General features: G+C 39.6%; 1 protein-coding gene across 4 annotated transcripts in view; it reads right to left on the reverse strand.

The window, feature by feature from the left end:
* Positions 1 to 21,553, reverse strand: part of OFD1 (OFD1 centriole and centriolar satellite protein) — a 59,041-nt gene that overhangs the window by 34,801 nt on the left and 2,687 nt on the right. For 3 of the 4 annotated variants that reach the window (XM_040266442.1, XM_040266444.1, XM_040266443.1), the window contains 6 exons: positions 13,999 to 14,199; positions 11,143 to 11,211; positions 11,024 to 11,054; positions 3,015 to 3,122; positions 1,358 to 1,494; positions 854 to 1,027 (listed from right to left, as the gene is read on the reverse strand). In XM_040266442.1, the coding sequence (XP_040122376.1) occupies positions 854 to 1,027; positions 1,358 to 1,494; positions 3,015 to 3,122; positions 11,024 to 11,054; positions 11,143 to 11,211; positions 13,999 to 14,199 (720 nt within the window). Of the gene's footprint in view, positions 1 to 853; positions 1,028 to 1,357; positions 1,495 to 3,014; positions 3,123 to 11,023; positions 11,055 to 11,142; positions 11,212 to 13,998; positions 14,200 to 14,370; positions 14,521 to 21,553 lie in introns of all 4 variants that reach the window. The other variant, XM_040266445.1, reaches the window with a different exon arrangement.

The raw sequence follows: 21,553 nt of genomic DNA on the forward strand, positions 1-21,553 counted from the left end.
CAATCCAATCTCTCCCCATACCCACTCCTGCCACTGGGCAACCTCTCTACCTCCCGTCCAGCCACCAGGCTGGTGGACAGGATCACATGGCCACATGGCAGCCCTGGATGCCTCCACCCCGGGGACCTCACCTCTGTTCCCATGGCAGCACACTGCATTTTGTTTCCATTCTTGACCTCAAACCCCTACCTGCAACTCTGTCCTCTTGACCCATCTTCTTCTTCCACCTGTCAGAATCCCCAGACCTGCTTCTCAGTGTCTTTCAGGCGGCCATGTCACCATCCCTGTTGCTTTATATTAGCGGCCACCCACCATCTTGAGCTCCCTTCCCCACCCTGCCCAACCCCAGTGTCTTCCATGAAATGGGCTGCCTTTCTGAAGCCAAGGAGATTCAGCTCTCTGAAGCTCATCTCCCTGAGCAACTCCATCCCTCCAACCTTGCCAACACTACACACCCTCCTGAGAGCTGCACTGGGGCCATCACCTGGAAGCCCTGGACTTGGTCTACTGCTGGTCCAGGCTGCCTGCCTCGGCTGAGCCCTTGACACAGCTCAGCAACCCTGTCTGCTTTCCAGGGCTTTGTTTCCTTTAGTGACGGCAGCTACTTCACACCTCTGATCCTCTCCTCCTTGCTGTTAACCAAACGTCACAGCTGCTGCTTCTTTGGTGCAAGTTTCTCCCACACCCAGCACGGACCAGTCCATTTGTAGTTCATTCTCTCCAGCCGTCTTGGACAAAGGACACCTGCACATCCTTTCCAAGTCCTGTGCTTTCTCTCGCGCTCTTGACCCCGGGCCCTACTCAAGAGATAGCCCAGAAATGCCCCCCCCAGTAAATGATTTTAGAATATTACCTCCTGGTGCTTTTGAATTCTCTCAAGGGTTGCCTTTTCGTGAGATATCAGGGCTTCAGATTTTGCTTGACAAGTTCTCTCAAATTCATTCCGGAACTCAGCAAGCTCCTTCTCATACTTCTTTTCTTCTTCCATTTTAATTTTCACTATTTCAGTATCTTTAAAGTATTTCAACTGCCAATTGATGACAAAAAATTGTAAATACCAATAACTATAGTAAAGAAACAGTAACAAATTCTCTCTTCACTGTTAGCCTTAACATTAAATGCTATCTAAATATATTTAGTTTAATTCATCTTCATGTTTCATCTCATTCACTATACTTACAGGATGTATTCAAAAGTCATAAAGAACTGACATCATCTGGCAAGAGAAACAGTACACACAACAGTATCGTATCACATTCATTAGTACAGATTGTAGTGATTTCCCCATATACCGAAGGTGAAGACATTAAAAGACAAGCAAAAACACCACTCTTAATGATAACAAGATAAATCTTACCTTCTGACTCATTTCTGCCCGTAGCTGCTGTTCTACTTCCCTCTTATATTCATTTAGCTTCATTTCTAAGGATTCTAACTTCGGCTGCTGAGAGCAAGCACCTGCAAACTCATTGTCAATAAGCTGAAGCTTCTCCGCTACCAAAAAATAACACAGAAAATGAGGTCAGAGACACGGGCAGGTGAGCAAACGGCCAGAGCTCTGTTCAAGCACAGCGTATACTTAGGAGAAAGTGTTAAGGATGTCTGCCATTTACTTATTAATACAAATATATCCAAAAAGTGAGAGAGCTTAATGGACAGACAGGTAAGTGATTAAGCAAGTATAACAAACTTCATGGCAGACTCGAGGTGTAAAAGTGTTTGCCATAAAGCTTTCAACTGTTCTGAAAGTTTGAGAATCCAATATAAAATATCAGGCAAAAGAAAACAAAAAGTATACTTTCAGTCAAATAACAGTGGCATCCCCTTCTAGTGTCTATGTGCCACAGGAGAGGGCTCTTTGACTGCACTTTGGTTAGAGCTCACTCACACTTTCAAAACACTGACCCTAAGAGGAATCAAAGATCACGTGTTTCACTTCTTCCACTTCACAGAGGAGGAAACTGACGCCCATCCAGTTGAAGGGACTTCCAGAGGGCTAAACAGCTACATAATGGCATCAGTGGAGCTAAGGCCAAGTCTATGATTGTCTCACATTCTAGCAGTCTTTCCAGGAGACCCCCAGCCCTCAAACCAACTGTGGATTTGAAACCAACCATGAAGCACACTGCAAACCTGGCCCTCTCATACAGTCTTAATCATGTGTGACACCAATATCATCAAAAAGCAGGCAGAGGAAAAAACGGCTGGCAGAAGCAGACTAAAATATGTGTGCTCTTTCATAGCCGACTCATGGTCTGGGGCGTGCCAGGCTCCTCTGTCCATGGGGCTTCTCCAGACAAGAATGCTGGAGTGGGTTGCCATTCCCTTCTCCAGGGGATCTTCCCGAACCAGGGATTGAACCCAGGTCTTCTGTACTACAGGAGAATTCTTGACCGCTTGAGTCATCAGGGAGTAAAATATTGGCAGTGATGTCTCTGATTGGCAAAATGTCAGGCATGGTTTTCCATCTACTTTTCTGTATTCTACAGAAGCCTGTACAGCAGAAAAGGGTCCGGGTCACGGACCAGAAAACTTGGACTCTGGTATCAGTTCTGACCCAGACAGGGCATTGCCTAATTGTTCTTCCTCAAGTGACCTTAGCTTTGTCAACTATAAAATGAAAGGATGGCCCACTGACTTCTCTAGTTGCCTGCAATGCAAGTAGTCTGAAATCTTCCCACTTTAGTGGCTATAACATAAAGTCAGATGAGACACAGGGAAGAACCTCCCAGTCAAGAGAGCTTCAACCCAACAAACAAGAAGGGAAGTGAGCCTCTGGATCCCCATGAGAGGTGGAAAGCATAGCCCTGGTGGTCAGGAAGGAAGGAGCAGCCCTGGAGGGCAGTTCCTGGTCCTTCTGAGAAAAAATGAGCAACAATTCCAGAAAACATGCCACGAGCAGCCTGCATCCCTCTTAGTGAAGCAACAAATACATAATATAGTACATCAGGCCGTCGCCTTCACTGAAAAAAGAAAATGGAAGAAGTATAATTATGGAAGAGGATCACAATTACCAAGAGAGTCTTTGACGGGAAATGTTGAACTTGTCTGAGTTTCCATATTGCAACTTCCTTTATTCTGATGATATTTTGCCAGTTCTTTCAGAAATTGTATAAGAAAACCTGAAAGACACAATGTATATGTCAATGTATGGCAAAACCAATACAGAATTGTAAAGTAAAATAAAAAATAAATAAATACATTTAAAAAAAGACACAATGTATATAGTTTTATTTCACACCTTTCTTTCATTCAACTATTGCTCAATCACTATTTATGCAATCTTGGTTTTATAACATTATCTTTTTCACATCATGTATCTTTTAAGAATAATTTCTGAGGAAAGGCCTTTCCAAGTATGACATCAAACATGAAAATTAAGAACTTATATAAGGCATGAAATAACAAAGTCAAAAGACAAATGATACACCAGAAACAAGTATTTGCCATAATATGGAGACAGGACTAATTTTCATAGTATAAAGAGCTTTTAAACATCAGCAAGAAAACAGAAAAATAGGGCAAGACATGGACAAAGCTTACAGAAAAAATTTTCAGTGTTAAATAAACATGAACAAAATAAAAATAAATGCAAATTAATACTACAAAAGAAGATTATATTTTCCCAATACACATATTATCAAACTTTTAATCTTTAGCACTCTAAGTGTTGGCAAGGGAGTAGGGAAGCAGGTGTGCTCTTTCACTTGGGAGGGAAATTGATCAGTGTTTATGGATATTCAAAATCCAAGTGCCCTTTAACCCAGTCATTCTACCTCTCTGAATTTATAGAACTACACTTTCTCAAAAGGGTGTAGCACTGCACACCACATGCTTCTAATGGCAAACACCATATAATAAAATCTTCATCAACATGGGGATAATTAAATACATTCTTTAAACATAATTAGTCTAAGTACACTGATAAAAATATATTGCTGGACAAAGGAAGCAAATTGCAGAATAGTATAATATAATCCCATTTATGAACATATGTGGTTTAATTACATACAGACTTTGACCCCCATAAACTAAATGCTGGTAGGATACGCAAGATACTCTTCATTCTACTTATCAGCAGAAAGTGAAATTAGAGAATATGAACAGAAGTTTCTATTTTTCTTTTACTTTATACCTTTCTATAATAGTTTGAAACTTTTTCTTTTTGGCTGTGCCACGTGGCTTGTAGGATCTTAGGTTCCTAACCAGAGATCGAACCCAGGTCCCCAGCAATGGAAGGATGGAGTCCTAACCGACAGACCACCAAGGAATTCCCTGAAACTTGTTTTGGGGTTTTTAAGTCATGAGTATAAATTTTATAAGTTTTCACTTTCTTAGAACAGATGACTGGATTTCTGCATCAGCCAAGGGCCTTTTTTCCTTTACTACTGAAGATATTTCAATATACTAGATCTTTTTAACTGTGATTGACAATGTTACTTTCCTCTGTACAGCAAAGTGATTCAGTTTTACATATATGCACTTTTTAAAGAATATTCTTTTCCACTGTGGTTTATCATAGGATACTGAATATGTTTCTGTGCTCTACAGTAGGACCTTGTTGTTTATCCATTCCTTATGTAAAGCTTGCCTCTGCTAACCCCACGCTCCCCCACCTTGGCAATCACAAGTCTGCTCTCTGTCTGTGAGGCTGTTTCTGTTGCACAGATAGGTTCAATTGTGACATATTTGAGATTTCACATAAGTGATGCCACATAATGTATTGTCTTTTACTTCCCCCATTGGACATATAAACTTTTCTTTCATATTCAGTGCCTTGTAATTCCTCTCTCATCCACTCTCTTCTCCTGACCATTTCCTGTGAGCCTGTTCTCACCTCATCCCTCACCTGTCACGCTGGGGCCAGATGTTGGCCCTTTTGGTGGAAAAAGGTCAACATTTGGCAGAAACCTTTAAGATCCTGCAGCAGGTCATCTCCAGACATGAGCCCTTCCATCTCAGCATTTCTAACACTGTCAGTTCTTCAGGGCTTTCCACAGGCCCCTAGCCCCCTACTTAGTTCCACTTCCCCACTCCCTCCTCCACACCCCGCCCCCGCAAGGAGGATATGGCTAATCTCCTCTATCCACTCATTTCTATATATGAGTATGAATCCCCTACTTTATACTTTGGTAATTATAATTCATAGATAATTCTGTAACTCATATATATAACCCAATCTTTTATTTTACTGCTCCAACTGTTCTAGCTTTCACCTTTGGGAGCACTTTCATCGTGAGTTTTTTTCTTAAGTACTTCCTTAGGCTCTGGCACTGTAAGGGGCTCCAGGCTCATTATCTTGGCTAGTCTCTGCTCCATTACGGGAATCAACTACTGCTCCAAGGAGCCCTGGTTCCGATTATCATGGAATGGTTTTATAAACTGAATCTTAGCACTGCAAACTGAGCTTGAGATGTGCTCATTGTGACTGGGGTGTCACTGCTTCTAGCCCCTCAGCCTGCAGAGTAATGAAATATGAATGTACACTAACCTATGTATACATGCTGCTGCTGCTGCTAAGTCACTTCAGTCGTGTCCGACTCTGTGCGACCCCATAGACGGCAGCCCACCAGGCCCCACCATCCCTGGGATTCTCCAAGCAAGAACACTGGAGTGGGTTGCCATTTCCTTCTCCAATGCATGAAAGTGAAAAGTGCAAGTAAAGTTGCTCAGTCATGTCCGACTCTTTGCGACCCCATGGACTGCAGCCTTCTAGGCTCCTCTGTCCATGGGATTTTCCAGGCAAGAGTACTGGAGTGGGGTACCATTGCCTTCTCTAAACTATGTATACATACTTATTTATAAATATCTCTATGTCTCATCTGTATCTATGTTAAGCTAAACATGAGTTCATACAGATGTCTCCAATGCCACCATTACCATATGAATCTTAGCCTCCTCCTGTTTATCTCTAAGTTCCCACCTGACTCCCACCATCTATTATTCCCTTACTGTATTGTTCAACTCCGGCCCACACATATAATGGTTTCAAAACTGTCAACCAGCACCCCCATGAGAAGTAACTCACCTTGACTACATAGCCTATGTATAGTTTCTTCTGCCTTCAGTTGCAGTCTTCATCCCTCTCCAGAGTTAGACAGATAGGCATATCTTTCCCCACCCTCTTCAGTGAGGTTACTATGGTTACATTGTTTTGTCACAATCAGCATTTAATCCTGAGGTCACCTGACCTCTTACTCTTGCATACATGAAGGCTTGCTCTTTGTAAAGCTCTACAGGATTTGACAAATGTCTAGCGCCATATATTCTACCATTACCATAATTTAAGAACACTTTCACCACCCTAAAAAACATCCTATGCTTCCCCTCTTCAACCTGCTACCCCTTCCCTCCATATCCCTAGCAACCAGCTAGCAACAGGTGGTCAGGTGTGCTCTATAGCTTTGCCTTTCCCAGGATGTCACATATATGGAATCACAGACCATGCAGCCTTTTCAGAGGAGCTTCTTACATTAACAACACAGAGTTGTGATTCATTTCTCTCTAGCTATCTCATTCCTTTTAGCTGAATATTATTTCCCTGTTGGGATGTACCACAGCCTGTTTATCCATTCACTCACCAAAAGACATCTTGTTTGTTCCCAATTTCTGACAACTGTAAATAAAGTTGCTATAAACACTGACATACAGTTTAAGTCACTTGGGTAAATACCTAGGACCATGACTGGTGGATCATCCAGGAAGACTATGTTTAGTTCTACCACCAAACTACTCCCCCCCCGCAAGCGGCTATACCATTTTGGATTTCCACCAGCAATGAGTGAGAGCGTCTGTTACTCCACATCCTTCCAGCATTTACTGTCATAGGTGAGCTGGATCTTAGCCATCCCAATAGTGGGAAGTGTTATTTCATTTCTGTTTTAACTTCCATGTCTAATAACAAATAACATGGAGCATCTTTTGATATGCTTACTTGCCATCTATCTGCATATCTTCTTTGGAGAGCTATCTATTCAGACTCTTTGCTCATTTTTCAACTGATTTGTGTCTTTATTGCTGAGTTTTCAGAGTTCTTGGTATATTTTTGACACAAGTCCTTTATTGGATGTCTTTTGCCAATACCCTCCCCCCATCTGTAATTTGTCTTTTCACTCTCATAGAAAGGCGTTTTTAAATTATAACAAAATGTAACTAGTCTATTTTTTTCTTTTATTTAATCACGCTTTTGATGTTTATATCTCATCACCAAAACCCAGGTCACAGAGATTTTCTCCTAATGTTTTCTTCCAGAAGTTATATCGTTTTGTGTTTTACATTTAGATATATGATTCATTTTCAGTTAATTTTTGTGTAAGGTTGTAAGGTCTGTGTCCAAGTTCATTTTTGTGCATATGCATGTCCAATTGCTCCAGCATCACTTGTTGAAAAGTCTAAGTTTCCTCCACTAAATTGCTTTTTCCTTTGTCAAAAACTAGTTGACTATGTTTGTATAGACCTATTTGGGGGTTCTCTATTCTGTCCCACTGATCTATTCTTTTGTCAATCATAGGTAAGGATTTTAACTTCCAGAAAGAAGAGCCAGTGTCCAAATTTTCCACCCAGCTATTTTCTGGGTACCATTTATCTCTGAAAGGAAAAATTAGGTGTTGGAAGGATGTGTGAGTGCAATCTAGGGGGAAGTACCAAAACCATCCAACAGATCAGCATCCTCAAAGTATAAACACAGTTAGAAAGACCAAAAATCTCTGTCAGGAAATACACAACTGTCATGTCCAAAACATCTTCCTACAGGTTTTTGATGGTCTCAATTTCTCGATGCTGAAGCTCCAGTACTTTGGCCACCTGATGTGAAGAGCTGACTCACTGGAAAAGACCCTAATGCTGGGAAAGATTGAAGGCAAAAGGAGAAAAGAGCGACAGAGAATGAGATGGTTGGATGGCATCACTGATTCAATGAACATGAATCTGAGCCAACTTTGGGAGACAGAGGACAGGGGAGCCTGGCGTGTTGGCAGTCCATGGGGTCTCAAAGCATTGGACACAACTTAGCGACTGAACAATAACAACACTTTCTTAATTGAAAGTCACCAATTTTAAAATCATTTCATTGTAACAGTAGCTGTTTTACTGTTAGCCAAGAGTTTTATCCAAATTATGCCACTAGGATACATGACGTGTCTGCAATTCAGTTTTTCTTACTTTCAGGGATTTTACTCAGAGGCTGGGTGAAGCTGGTATGAGATGTTGACCAGACGTCTTTCTGAACTAGAAAGGTTCAAAGAATGAGTTTAAAAGCAAAAAGCTATTTTTAATAATATACATACCTAGAAATAAGTGGATTATTTAAAAATCCCTTACAGCCCCTAATTCATTCCTGAAATAGTTACACTACAGACAGCAGCTAATTACTTAGACCTGTGCTGTCCAATATGACAACTAGTAGCCAAAAATCTTGTAGCTATTTAAATTATAATCTCAGTTCCTCACACCAACCACATTTGAAATGCTCAGTAACCCCATGTGGCTAGTGGCTACCATATTAGAAAACACAGATTCAGACATTTCCATCATCACAGAGTTACACTAGACCCCACTGCCTTAGACTCTACAACCCCAATCACCTATCATCTTCAGCTTCAGTAAGGATGAGCTACTCTGCAGGTGGTCTAGAGTATCTTGTGATCCAAATATTATATACAGCATGGATAAGCAATAAGATCCTACTGTACAGCACAGGGAACTATGTTCAATATCCTATGATACTGGATATGTGGGAAAGAATAGGAAAAAGAATGTATATGTATGTATAACTGAATCACTTTTCAGTACAGCTGAAATCAATGCAATACTGTAAGTCAACTATACTCCAATAATACAATGAAGTGAAGTGAAAGTCACTCAGTTGTGTCTCTTTGCGACCCCATGGACTGTACAGTCCATGGAATTCTCCAGGCCAGAATACGGGAGTGGGTAGCCATTCCCTTCTCCAGGGGATCTTCCCAACCCAGATCTCCCACATTGCAGGTGGATTCTTTACCAGCTGAGCCACAAGGGAAGCCCAACATTACAATAAAATAAAACAAAAACAGAATGTCGTGTGATTCACTTATCCTCTGCTAACATTACACCCAGGAAGCCAGGCAGTTAAGTGACAGATGAATGACTGGCAGAAACTAGGTACTCAAGTGTTTGCCGAATGGTAATTAATGAATGTCCCAATGAGGATGGTAGCAATGTTGGCAACAGACAAAATCCAGGAGCACACCAACATGAAAGGGCCATCACATCATGTTACAGATTTTTCTAAAAGCTCTAAATAATAGCTATGCAACACAGGCAGGTTACTGGCTTATGTTCATACTACCAAGTCCATCAAGTCTAGCCTGTGGCCTGGCACCCACAGCGGCTGTAAAGGGAGAAAGAATCTCAGCTTCCTTCCTTCTGTGTAGGGAAAAATCCACCTCTTTCACCTCTCCGCTCCCTGTCAGCCTCCTCGGCTTTTACACAGAACAGGGCATCACACTTCACTCCTGGCACCCCTGCTCACCCAGAGTGTGGGGGTTTCTTCCCACACCAAGCCATACTCTTATGAGGCCAGCTGTGTGTCCTACAATTTAACTCAATTCTGACACTGTCCACCTGGAGTTAGGAACTGATCCCACTGGTGCCTCATTCCCACAACACTGATTCCCCACCTCTCACAGATATATTAACACATCCTTCAGATGCCAGCCCCAAGCCCAGGTTGTCACCTGTGCTTCTGAGCAATGGCTATTGATAGGAGATGCCATCCTCTTCCTTGGGCTTGTTGAATGTGTCCGACAGCTCACAGAACTCAGTGAAGTGCTTAGACTTGGCAGTTTATTAAAGGACATGATAAAGGATACAGATGAACAGCTGAATAGGAGAACTGCACAGGAGCTGAGCAGGAGCCTAAGTTTCATGCCCTCTCCAGGCATGCTGCTCCCCCAGCACCTCCACCTGTGCAATGACCTGGAAGCTCTCTGAACCCCATACTTTGGGGATTTATGAAGACTTCATCACACATGCATGACTGACTATTAACACCACTTTTAGTCCTTGTCCCTTCAACAGAATGGGGGGGGGGTGGGCAGGGCTGAAAACCCCAAGCTTCTAATCATGGCTTGGTCCTTCTGATGACCGGCCCCTATCCAGGAGCACACCCAATGCTGGCTCCTTCAAACAAGAGACACCCAGAAACTACAAGGATTTCTGGAGCCCTGTGTCAAAAACTGAGGTCAAAGAACACCACCAGAACAAGAGCTGCTCCATGTGTTCTTAGGAAATTATATGGGTTTGGGGAGCTGTGTGCTGGGACTTGGGGGTAGAGATCAATATATATTTTTTCTATTACCTCAGAGTAGTTGGGCTTCCCAGGTGGCACTAGTGGTAAAGAACCCACGTGCCAATGCAGGAGACTTAAGAGATGAGGGCTCAATCCCTGGGTCAGGAAGATTCCCTAGAGAAGGAAATGGCAATCCACTGCAGTATTTTTGCCCAGAAAATCCCATGGACAGAGGAGCCTGGAGGGCTACAGTCCATAGGGTAGCGAAGAGTCAAACATGATTGAACCGACAACATCAGGTCTATATAAACACTTGATTACAAAAATAACACACAATATACAGTTCGTTCTTCAAGCAAATATGAATACAATACTCGATATACTGTACTTGGGGAATATCTAGGATACAAAGACAGATGCCTAAACATTGTTCTCTTTGTTTTGGAGGTGTTTCCTAGAGTGGGTATCTTCAAAAAAAAAACTAGCATTCAACCTGTTTGTAGGGCTTTTGATGCTATCTCTAGCTTTCTTATTTGAGTAAGAGCTATCTTAAAAGGTTGAAAATTGGGGGAAAAGGATCCACATTTGTCAAAACAGATGAACGGTTCTATTTTAAAGTGAACTGCTAGCAAGGAAAAGCCGATGATTCAATTTAAATTCCCTATTCTTCCACCTAAAAATTATTAGCTTCATATTTTTATACAAAAAAACACATAAAAAAATGTTCCAATTCTCTACAAAGATGAAGTCTCCTACCTTTTTGGTTTTCTTTATCAAATCCTGAAATCTGTTAAAAGAAAACAGTTTACTTTTCTTTAACTATTCAGTTATTATTAACAAACCAAAGCAGATTATTAAAAACTAAACAATCCTACCAGTGATTTGTAGAGACTGGATTCAGGACTGATTTTAAAAAGATGCAATAGATTCTGCATAGTAAATACCTTAAAAAAGAAAAAGTACACATATTTCAACATCAACAATTAAGTGATGATTTAAGATGTTTCTGAATATAAGACTAAAAATCATGGTTCAGACTAAATAAGATTATAAATACATGTTAATAACATACAATGTAAGCTTTCTCATACTATTAAATAAATTACACTAAACTTTGAGTTCAAAAGGATAAAATTTCTCTTGATCATGTAATTAACCTCCAAATAATTCACATCAAAGATGATGTACCTGGGGCTTCCCTGGTGACTCAGTGGTGAAGAATCTGCTTCCCAATATAGGAGACATGAGTTTGATCCCTGGTCCGGGAAGATCCCACATGCAACAGAGCAGGTAAGCCTGTGCACCACAATTATTTTATTTAAATTGTGGCTCTTCATTTAAATTACACTAAACTTTGACGTCCCCACTCGACAGGGACCTCAGGGAAACTCTCATGTTGCCTCAGGGAAGTCAGGCCTCCTTTCGAGTGAGGGGGGAACTCTCCATTGCTCTCGAGTCGCTGCAGGGGAATCGAGAGTCATCTCGCGTAGAGTGGGGAATTGCGTGGTTTTTCTCGAGTTGCGGTGGAAAGCTCGGGGTTCCTCTCGAGTTGCAACGGGGACCTGACGGAACCTCTCGTGTTACTTCAGGGGAGTCAGGCCTCCTTTCGAGTTGTGAGGGCGTACTTGGGATTCCTCTCGAGTTGCTGTAGGGGAATTGGGCCTCATCTCGAGTTGCGGCAGGAAACTCTACAGCTCACCTGCTACAACTACTGAAGCCCACAGGCCAGAGAGCCCGCACTGCACAAGAGAAGCTGCGGCAAAGAGAAGCCTCATGCTGAAACAAAAAGTAGCCCCACTTGCCACAACTAGAGAAAAGCACATGCAGCAATGAAAACACAGCACAGTCTAAAAGAAATTCCAAAAAATTTTTAAATATCTTTAAAAAATGACATGCCTGACAGAATAACAGAAATGGTTAATGGCTTACAGCTGACACTCAAATATCTGAGTTCACCCATGAACATGTGTGTGAATTCCAGGGTCTCTCAATGGCAATGAAGTTTTAAAATTACTATTGCTTCAAAATGGAAATAAACTAAGTTTTTACTCTCTTTGAAACTACAAATGTTTAAAGCTATTTTAGATATACCTGTGGTCAAACAGTTTGCATAATTTTTTTACTTATTCTGGTTGCACTGGGTCTTTGTTGCTGTGCATGGGCTTTCTCTAGTTGTGGCCAGTGGGGGCTACTCTTCACTGCAGTGTGCAGGCTTCTCATTGCAGTGGCTTCTCTTACTACAGAGCATACACTCTAAGGTGTGGAGGCTTATTTGCTCTGCAGCACGGGGTATCTTCCCAGGCCAAGGAATCAAATCCGTGGCAGGCGGATTCTTAGCTACTCCACCACCAGGGTAGTTCCTTGAGTAAATATTTTTAACATGTATTTCTACTATCACGTGTATTGTTTATTATGTCTACCCTGAGGACATTGATATAATCTTCTGTTGGTTTTCCTTTAAAGAAAATATTTTATGGTACAGAAACCTTTAAGTGTGTGAACTACATCAGTGCTATAACTATGTGACTGACTATTATTCATTCAAGTGGCAAAATTGTGAAATATGAGAAACACAGATGGAAGGATCAAAAAAGAATTTCTGAGGCTGGTAAAATTTGGTTGTTTAAATATACTGTATCTATTCCTTATTTATTTAAGTATTTATTTATTTATTTGGCTGGGCTGGGTCTTAGCTGTGGTATGTGAGATCCAGTTCCCTGACCAAGGATTGAACCCAGAACCCCTGCATTGAGAGTGTGGAGTCTTAGGCACTGAGCCACCAGGAAAGTCCCGATACAGGATATTTAAATTTTAAGTTTTTCCAATAACAACACTTTATTATTGTTAACAACAATAATAACAACTTCTCGGTATCCCACTTTGGGGCAATTATGGCCAAGATAAACAGCAAAAACACAGGGACAACCCCAAGACTGAACCCTGATGTAAACTACAGACTTCAGGGGATAATGAAGTGCCAATGTAGGTTCACTGAATGTAAAAATGTACACAGTAGAAAATGCTGGGGTTGGGGGGGAAGCTATGCTTGTGTGGGGTTAGGGAGCAGATGCACTGCTTTTTGCTGTAAACATAAACTGCTCTAAAAAATTAAGTCTATTAAAAAAACCCAGAAACTTGGCTATATCTACCTTTAAAATAGAAAAGTGTAACTACTATGTTCAATGGTTGGTGGAGAGACAGTTAAAATAATTAGGAAAAAGCTGTTTCGCTATTTAAGAACTCCACAGGTTTTTAAAAGGTACTTATTCTTCTCTTACTTAATCACAAACAGGACAAGTATCTGAAGAGACTGTAGCAGAGTTAAGAAAATACACTGTAGATGTAGATTAATGCCCTGGTTGCCACTTACAAATCATGTCAGTTTAAGTAAATCATCTCACCTCTCCAGAGGCTGGATCCTCACCTCTAATCCACCTACTATTTGCTAGTCTCACAACAGATGTTCAAGATAAATGGCAGTTTAGGGTCTCAGACTACATGGAGTGTCAGGTCAATTCTAGCTCCAAAACATCATAATTTTATAAAGACAAAGCAAGCCACCAAGGAACTGGTAACAATGTTAGATTTCATACTCCTTTGTCACATTGTTAACAAATACATGATGTAATTTCAGAGACAAAGAAGAAACAGACCCAGCTATCCAGGGAGCACTTAGCTATTACCTGAGGAAGAAGCTACTAACACAAAGTTCAGAAAAGCAAAGACGTTACCTTTTCTTTTGCCAAGCCACTTTCTGGAAAGAAGACAGAAAGCGAATACTCATAGCCACATCTCTGCAAGTGATCAGCCACTAGAGAGTTGGAAGCTCCTATTAAGAGGGAGCTCTCTTCCACTGAGATGGATGGGGACTGTGCTTTACCATTTAGAACAGGGTGCATCAGTTCGTGAATTAGCTGGTTTCTGAGTTGCGTCTAGAACAAATACAAAAATGAAACAAAAGAGAAAAACAATTTCAGCAGGACTTTTTTCCACTGGAGGTACACGGATTTGTCACATGAATTAGAATCCTTCCTTTTATTTCCAGAATGGTTCAAGATTCATGGCCATAAGTTAGGAACCTTCTCCTCGACACTCTATCTTACCCTGTGAGACAAACAGCCCAGTGGGTTCTGGAAAGAGCAGCTTGACTGGGGGTGAGCCACAATGTGGTGAGACTCACTTCACTTTCCAGTTCAGGAACTTTTCATTGGGGTTTCAAATATAGGAGAAAATTCGGCTACTCCCTCAATTCTCTGCAGATTATTGGAGGAGATGAAAATATCTGGTTAAATATGTTAAAGTATATTAATCAAAGTAAAATAAGGTTCCCAAAAGGGAAATAATATATGCAAGAGAGAAATCAGTAAACCCCAAAACACTTATTAAGATTCACTTTCATGTGGACTATTTATAATTCTAGACACTGTAAAACGTAATAATTTTCCTCTATCTTACAAAGGAGAAAATTAAGGTTCAAGGTGGCTAATTTTCTCAAGGTTATAACATGAGCATCATTATTCATTTGGGTTTTAAGAAAATCCCCTAAGTTATATGAACTAATGGATATTTACTTTAACTATTTTGCACATAATCTGGAAACATACAATTGGGCCAAGTTTAAGAGTACACTGCCTAGATTCATGGCAGTTCAGCAGTAAATAACATCTAAGAAATTGTTATTAATAGAATACAAACAAGAAACAAATGGAGATCTTGTTCCACTTCTTTCTTCTATCCTTTAACTAAAAAGTAGAAAGTATATACTTAGTAGTGTAGAACAGAATTTATTATATGTATTATATGTATATCTAAAATCCTATAGTAAACAACAGTTTTACACTAAACGAATATACATGCTTTGTCTCATCTGATGCAGTTAAGTAACTGAAAAGAGAAAACTATAGCCTTCCCCACCAGTAAAATGTAATAGTTTAATTTAATCTGAAACATAGGGAAGAAGATTAATTAAAAGGATTTAAAGTGTCTTACAAACAAATACTGAAATGGGTAAGAATTAAATTAGGGATATAAGTAGGGTTAAATGAAAAGAAGAGTAGCAAACAGTGGAATAACATTACAGACGAATTTTCATCTAGACAAACACAAAAAGCACACCATCTAGCACTTGCTAGAAGGAATCCAAAAAGTGGCTGGGGGCTTTCCAGAAGCCAATGCAAAACGGGAAATCTATTTTCAGAATTCAAGCCTGCAATGTCCCTAAGACAGAAATAAGGACAGAGCCCTCACCAGAAAATTTGCCTATTAAAAATTTCTCACCCAAAAGCACTGGGGAGTTTGGGATTTTGAGCATGAGCCCCCTGTTCTCCTTACTTGGCCCTACAATAAACCTTTCTCTGCTCAAAAAACAAAACAAAAAAACCCACAAATGTTGTGGGTGGTGGAGAAGTGGGAGAGATGAAAATTATGGACCCTCAGCATATCCCTCAGAAATTGACAGAGTATAAAACCAACATTACTCTATCCAGTGAGGATCTCACTCAGATTTAACAGACAAATCAAAAACTTTACAGACAAGCAAAACCTAAGAGAATTCAGCACCACCAAATCAGCTTTACAACAAATGTTAAAGGAACTTCTGTAGGCAGGACACACAGGAGAAGAAAAAGGCCCACAAAAACAAACCCCCCCAAAATTAAGAAAATGGTAACAGGATCATGAGTGAGTGAGTGAGTGAAGTCACTCAGTCGTGTCCAACTCTTTGCGACCCTGTGGACTGTAGCCCACCAAGCTTCTCCGTCCATGGGATTCTCCATGCAAGAATACTGGAGTGGGTTGCCATTTCCTTCCCCAGGGGATATTCCCAACCCAGGGATCGAACCCAGGTCTCCCACATTGCAGGCAGACGCTTTAACCTCTGAGCCACCAGGGAAGCCCTTGAATGGAAATGGATTAAATGCTCCAACCAAAGGACACAGACTGGCTGAATGGATACAAAAACAAGACCCATGTATACGCCGTCTGCAAGAGACCCACTTCAGACATAAAGACACATATAGACCGAATATGAAGGGATGGAAAAAGATATGCCACGCAAATAGAAATCAGAAGAAAGCTGGAGTAGCAGTACTCATATCAGACAAACAGACTTTAAAATAAAGATGACAAGGAAGGACACTACATAATGATCAAGGGATCAATCCAAAAAAATACAACAATTATAAATATATATGCACACAATACAGGAGCACCTCAATACATAAGGCAAATGCTAACAGCCATAAATGGGGAAATTAACAGTAACAATAATAGTGGTGGACTTTTAACACCCCACTTACGCCAATGGACAGATCATCCAGACAGAAAATAAAGAAACACAAGCTAGAAATGACACATTGGACCAGATAGATAGACTTAATTGATATTTATAGGACATTCCATCTGAAAGCAGCAGAGTACACTTTCTTCTTAAGTGCACATGGAACATTCTCCAGGAAAGATAACATCTTGGGTCACAAATCAAGCCTCTATAAATTTAACAAAATTTAAACTGTATCAAGCACCTTTTTCAACCACAATGCTATGAGATTAGATATCAGTTACAGGAAAAAACTATTTTAAAAAACACCTGGAAGCTAAACAATACACTAAATAACCAAGAGATCACTGAAGAAATCAAAGAGGAAATAAAAAAATACATAGAAGCAAATGAAAACAAAAACACAATGACCCAAAACTTATAGAGCACACAACAAAAAGCAGTTAAAGGAGGGAAGTTTATAGCAATTCACCTCAAGAAACAAGAAAAATCTCAACAATCTAACATTACACCTAAAGCAACTAGAGAAAGAACAACAACAAAATCCTGTAGTAGAAGAAATCATAAAAATCAGAGCAGATATACATGGAATAGCAACAAAGAAGACAAGAGCAAAGATCAATTAAGCTAAAAGTTGATTACTTGAGAAGATGAACAAAATTGATAAACCTTTAGCCAGACTCATCAAGAAAAAAAGGGAGAGGATTCAAATCAATAAATTAGAAATGAAAAAAAAGAAGTTACAGCTGACTCCACAGAAATACAAAGGATAATAGACTACTACAAGCAACTATACACCAATAAACAGGACAATCTGGAAGAAATGAACAAATTCTTAGAAAGGTACAACCTTCTAAGACTGAACCAGGAAGAAATAAACAGATCAATGACAAGTAATAAAATTGAAACTGTAATTTAAAATCTTCCAACAAACAAAAGGCCAGGACCAGATGGCTTCACAGACCAATTCTAACAAACATTTAGAGAAAAGTTAATACCTATCCTTCTCAAACTCTTCCACAAAATTGCAGAGGGAAGAACAGTCCCAAACTTGCTCTACAAGGCCACTATCATCCTGATACCACAACCAGACAAAGATATCACCAAGAAAATTACAGACCACTATAACTGATGAACACAGATTCAACAATCCTCAACAAAACACTAGCAAATAGAATCCAGCAATGCATTAAAAGGATCATACACCACGATCAAGTGGGATTTATCCCAGAGATGCAAGGATTCTTCAATATACACAAATCACTGTGATATACCATATCAACAAGTTGAAGAATAAAAAGCATATGATCATCTCAATAGATGCTGAAAAAATTTAAGAAATTTCAATATCCATTTATGATAAAAAAAAAAAAAGAAACTCCCCAGAAACTGGGCATACAGAGAACCTACCCCAACAAAAGCCCATAATAAAGGCCATATACAACAAACCCACAACTAATAACATCATTCTCAATGGTGAAAACCTGAAAGCATTTTCTCCAACATAAGGAACAAGACAAGGATGTGCACTCTCACCACTATTATGCAACATAGTTTTAGAAATCCTAGCCATGGTAATCAGAGAAGAAAAAGAAATAAAAGGAATACAAATTTTAAAAGAAGTTAAACTCTGTTTTCAGATGTACTCTACAAAGAAAAATCCTAAAGATGCCACCAGAAAAACTACTAGCACTAATCGATGCATTTGGCTTGCATTCGGCTTGCATTCCTATATACTAACAATGAAAGATCAGAAAGAGAAATTAAGGAAATAATCCCATTTACCAGTGCAACAAAAAGAATAAAACACCTAGGAATAAATCTAAGGAGGCAGAGTGAAAGAGGAGAGTGAAAAAGCTGGCCTAAAGCTCAACATTCAGAAAACGAAGATCATGGCATCTGGTCCCATCACTTCATGGCAAATAGATGGGGAAACAGTGGAAACAGTGTCAGACTTTATTTTTTGGGGCTCCAAAATCACTGCAGATGGTGACTGCAGCCATGAAATTAAAAGACGCTTACTCCTTGGAAGAAAAGTTATGACCAACCTAGATAGCATATTCAAAAGCAGAGACATTACTTTGCCAACAAAGGTCCATCTAGTCAAGGCTATAGTTTTTCCAGTGGTCATGTATGGATGTGAGAGTTGGACCGTGAAGAAGGCTGATGTTTTTGAACTGTGGTGTTGGAGAAGACTCTTGAGAGTCCCTTGGACTGCAAGGGGATCCAACCAGTCCATTCTAAAGGAGATCAGTCCTGGGTGTTCTTTGGAAGGAGAGATGCTAAAGCTGAAACTCTAGTACTTTGGCCACCTCATGCGAAGAGCTGACTCATTGGAAAAGACTCTGATGCTGGGAGGGATTAGGGGCAGGAGGAGAAGGGGACGACAGAGGATGAGATGGCTGGATAGCATCATCGACTCGATGGACGTAAGTTTGAGTGAACTCTGGGAGTTGGTGATGGACAGGGAGGCCTGGTGTGCTGCAATTCATGGCATCACAAAGAGTCGGACATGACTGAGAGACTGAACTGAACTGAAGGAGGCAAAAGGCCTGTACTCAGAAAAGACTGATGAAAGAAATTAAAGATGATATAAACAGAAAGAGATGTCTTAGATTGGAAGAATCAAATTGTGAAAATGACTATACTAAACAAAGCAATCTACAGATTCAATGCAATCCCTATCAAATTACCAATGGCATTTTTCACAGAATTAGAACAAAAATTTTTACAATTTGTATGGAAACACAAAACACTCCAAATAGCCAAAGCAATCTTGAGAAAGAAAAACAGAATTGAAGGAATTAGGCTCCCTGACTTCAGACTATATTACAAAGCTACAGTAATCGAGACAGTATGATACTGGCAGCAAAAGAGAAATACAGATCAGATCAATGGCACAGGATAAAAACACATAGATAAACTCATGCACCTACCACCACATAATCTGTGAAAAAGGAGACAAGAAAATACAATGAAAAGAAGACAATCTCTTCAGTAAGTGGTGCTGGGGAAACTGGACAGCAACATGTAAAAGAATGAAATTATTAACATTTTCTAACATCATACAGAAAAATAAACTCAAAATGGATCAAAGACATATGTAACACTGGACACTATAAACTCTTAGAGGAAAACATAGGCAGAACACTCTTTGACATAAATCACAGCAAGATCTTTTTTGATCTACCCCCAGAGTAATAAAATTTTTTTAAAAATAAATAAATGGGACCTAAATAAACTTAAAAGCTTTTGCAGAGCAAAGGAAAACATAAACAAAACAAAGAGACAACTTTCAGAATGGGAGAAAATATTTGCAAATGAAGCAACTGACAAAGGATTTATCTCCAACATATACAAACATCTCATGCAGCTCAATATCAAAACAACAAACAACCCAATCAAAAAATGGGCAAAGGTATACACAGACATTTCTTCAAAGACATAAACACAGTCAAGAGGCACATGAAAAGATGCTCAACATCACTAATTATTAGAGAAATGCAAATCAAAACTACAGTGAGTAATCAGCTCACACTGGTCAGAATGACCATCATCAAAAAATCTATCAACAATAAATCTGGAGGGGGTGTGGAGAAAAGGGAATCCTCTTGCATCAACAGTAGAAGTGTAAATTGATACAGCCACTATGGAGAACAGTATGGAGTGCCTTTAAAAAGCTAAAAATAGTACTACCCTATGACCCAGCAATCCCACTACTGTGAATATATCCTGAGAAAACCATAATTCAAATAGACATATGTACCCCAACATTCACTGGAGCACTATTTACAACAGCCAGTACATAGAAGTAACCTAAATGTCTATCGATGGATGAATGGATAAAGAAGATGTGGTATATATATATATATATACACAATGGAATATTATTCAGCCATAAAAGGAAATGAAATTGAGTCATTTGCAGAGATGTGGGATGGACCCAGAGTCTGCCATACAGAGTAAAGTAAGTCAGCAAGAAAGAAACAAGTATCATATATTAACTCATGACAAATATCATATATTAACTCATGTATGTGGAATCTAAAAAATAATGGTACAGGTGAACCTATTTGCAGGGGAGGAATAGAGACATAGACATAGAGAAGGGACATGCAGACACAGGGGAGGGGGGGAATGAATTGGAAGATTAGGAATGACATATATACACTACCATGTGCAAATAGACAGCTAGTGGAGCTGCTGTATAACACAGGGAGCTCAGCTCGGTGCTCTGTGATGACCTAGAGGGGTGGGATGCTGGGTTCAAGAGGAAGGGAGTAATATATAGGTGATTCACTTCACTGTACAGCAGAAATTAACACAACATTGTAAGGCAATTATACACCAATTTAAAAAAAGAAACTGATAGACTAGATTCAAAATCAGGAAAAAGATTTCATAAACTTCATTTAACAGATATTGATATAACTTTTGACTTAACCATTAAAACAAATTCTTTTCAAACACTCAAACAGAATGTGAATTAGACCACTGAACAGTTCAGGGAATTTCAAAAATTAGAACTCACCCAGGTCAGTCCTTAAACTGAGAAAATAAATTAGTTCAGACTGAGAAAGTAAAAATTCTCCCTGTCATTGATGAAACTAGAGTAACAGAAACCGAATGGTCAGCTGCAAAGAACAAAGAGTATTTCAGAGGGTAGGCTGCAGCTGTAAAGAGAACAAGGCTAGCATAATCCTGATACCAAAGCCAAAAAAAGGATAATGATAGGTCACTATCAACTGTGACCACACACATGAAGTAGAATCCTACTAAACTAAATCCAAAGCACAGTCAAAGAACATACACCATGCCTAGATGCAAGAAACATTCTGCATAAGAAAGTGGACTAATGCACAACATACTACAATTAATTCCAAGTAGGTTAAAGAGTTGACTGCAAAAAAAATGAAACCTTTTTAAAAACTTAAAAATTGAATACTCATTCTTAGTGTAAATGACTTACTGAGAATAATCAGCAGAAAATAGTAAACTAGATTTGACCA

This window comes from Oryx dammah, unplaced genomic scaffold (genome assembly GCF_014754425.2).
Source record: "Oryx dammah isolate SB20612 unplaced genomic scaffold, SCBI_Odam_1.1 HiC_scaffold_23, whole genome shotgun sequence".
Taxonomy (NCBI): Eukaryota; Metazoa; Chordata; class Mammalia; order Artiodactyla; family Bovidae; genus Oryx; species Oryx dammah.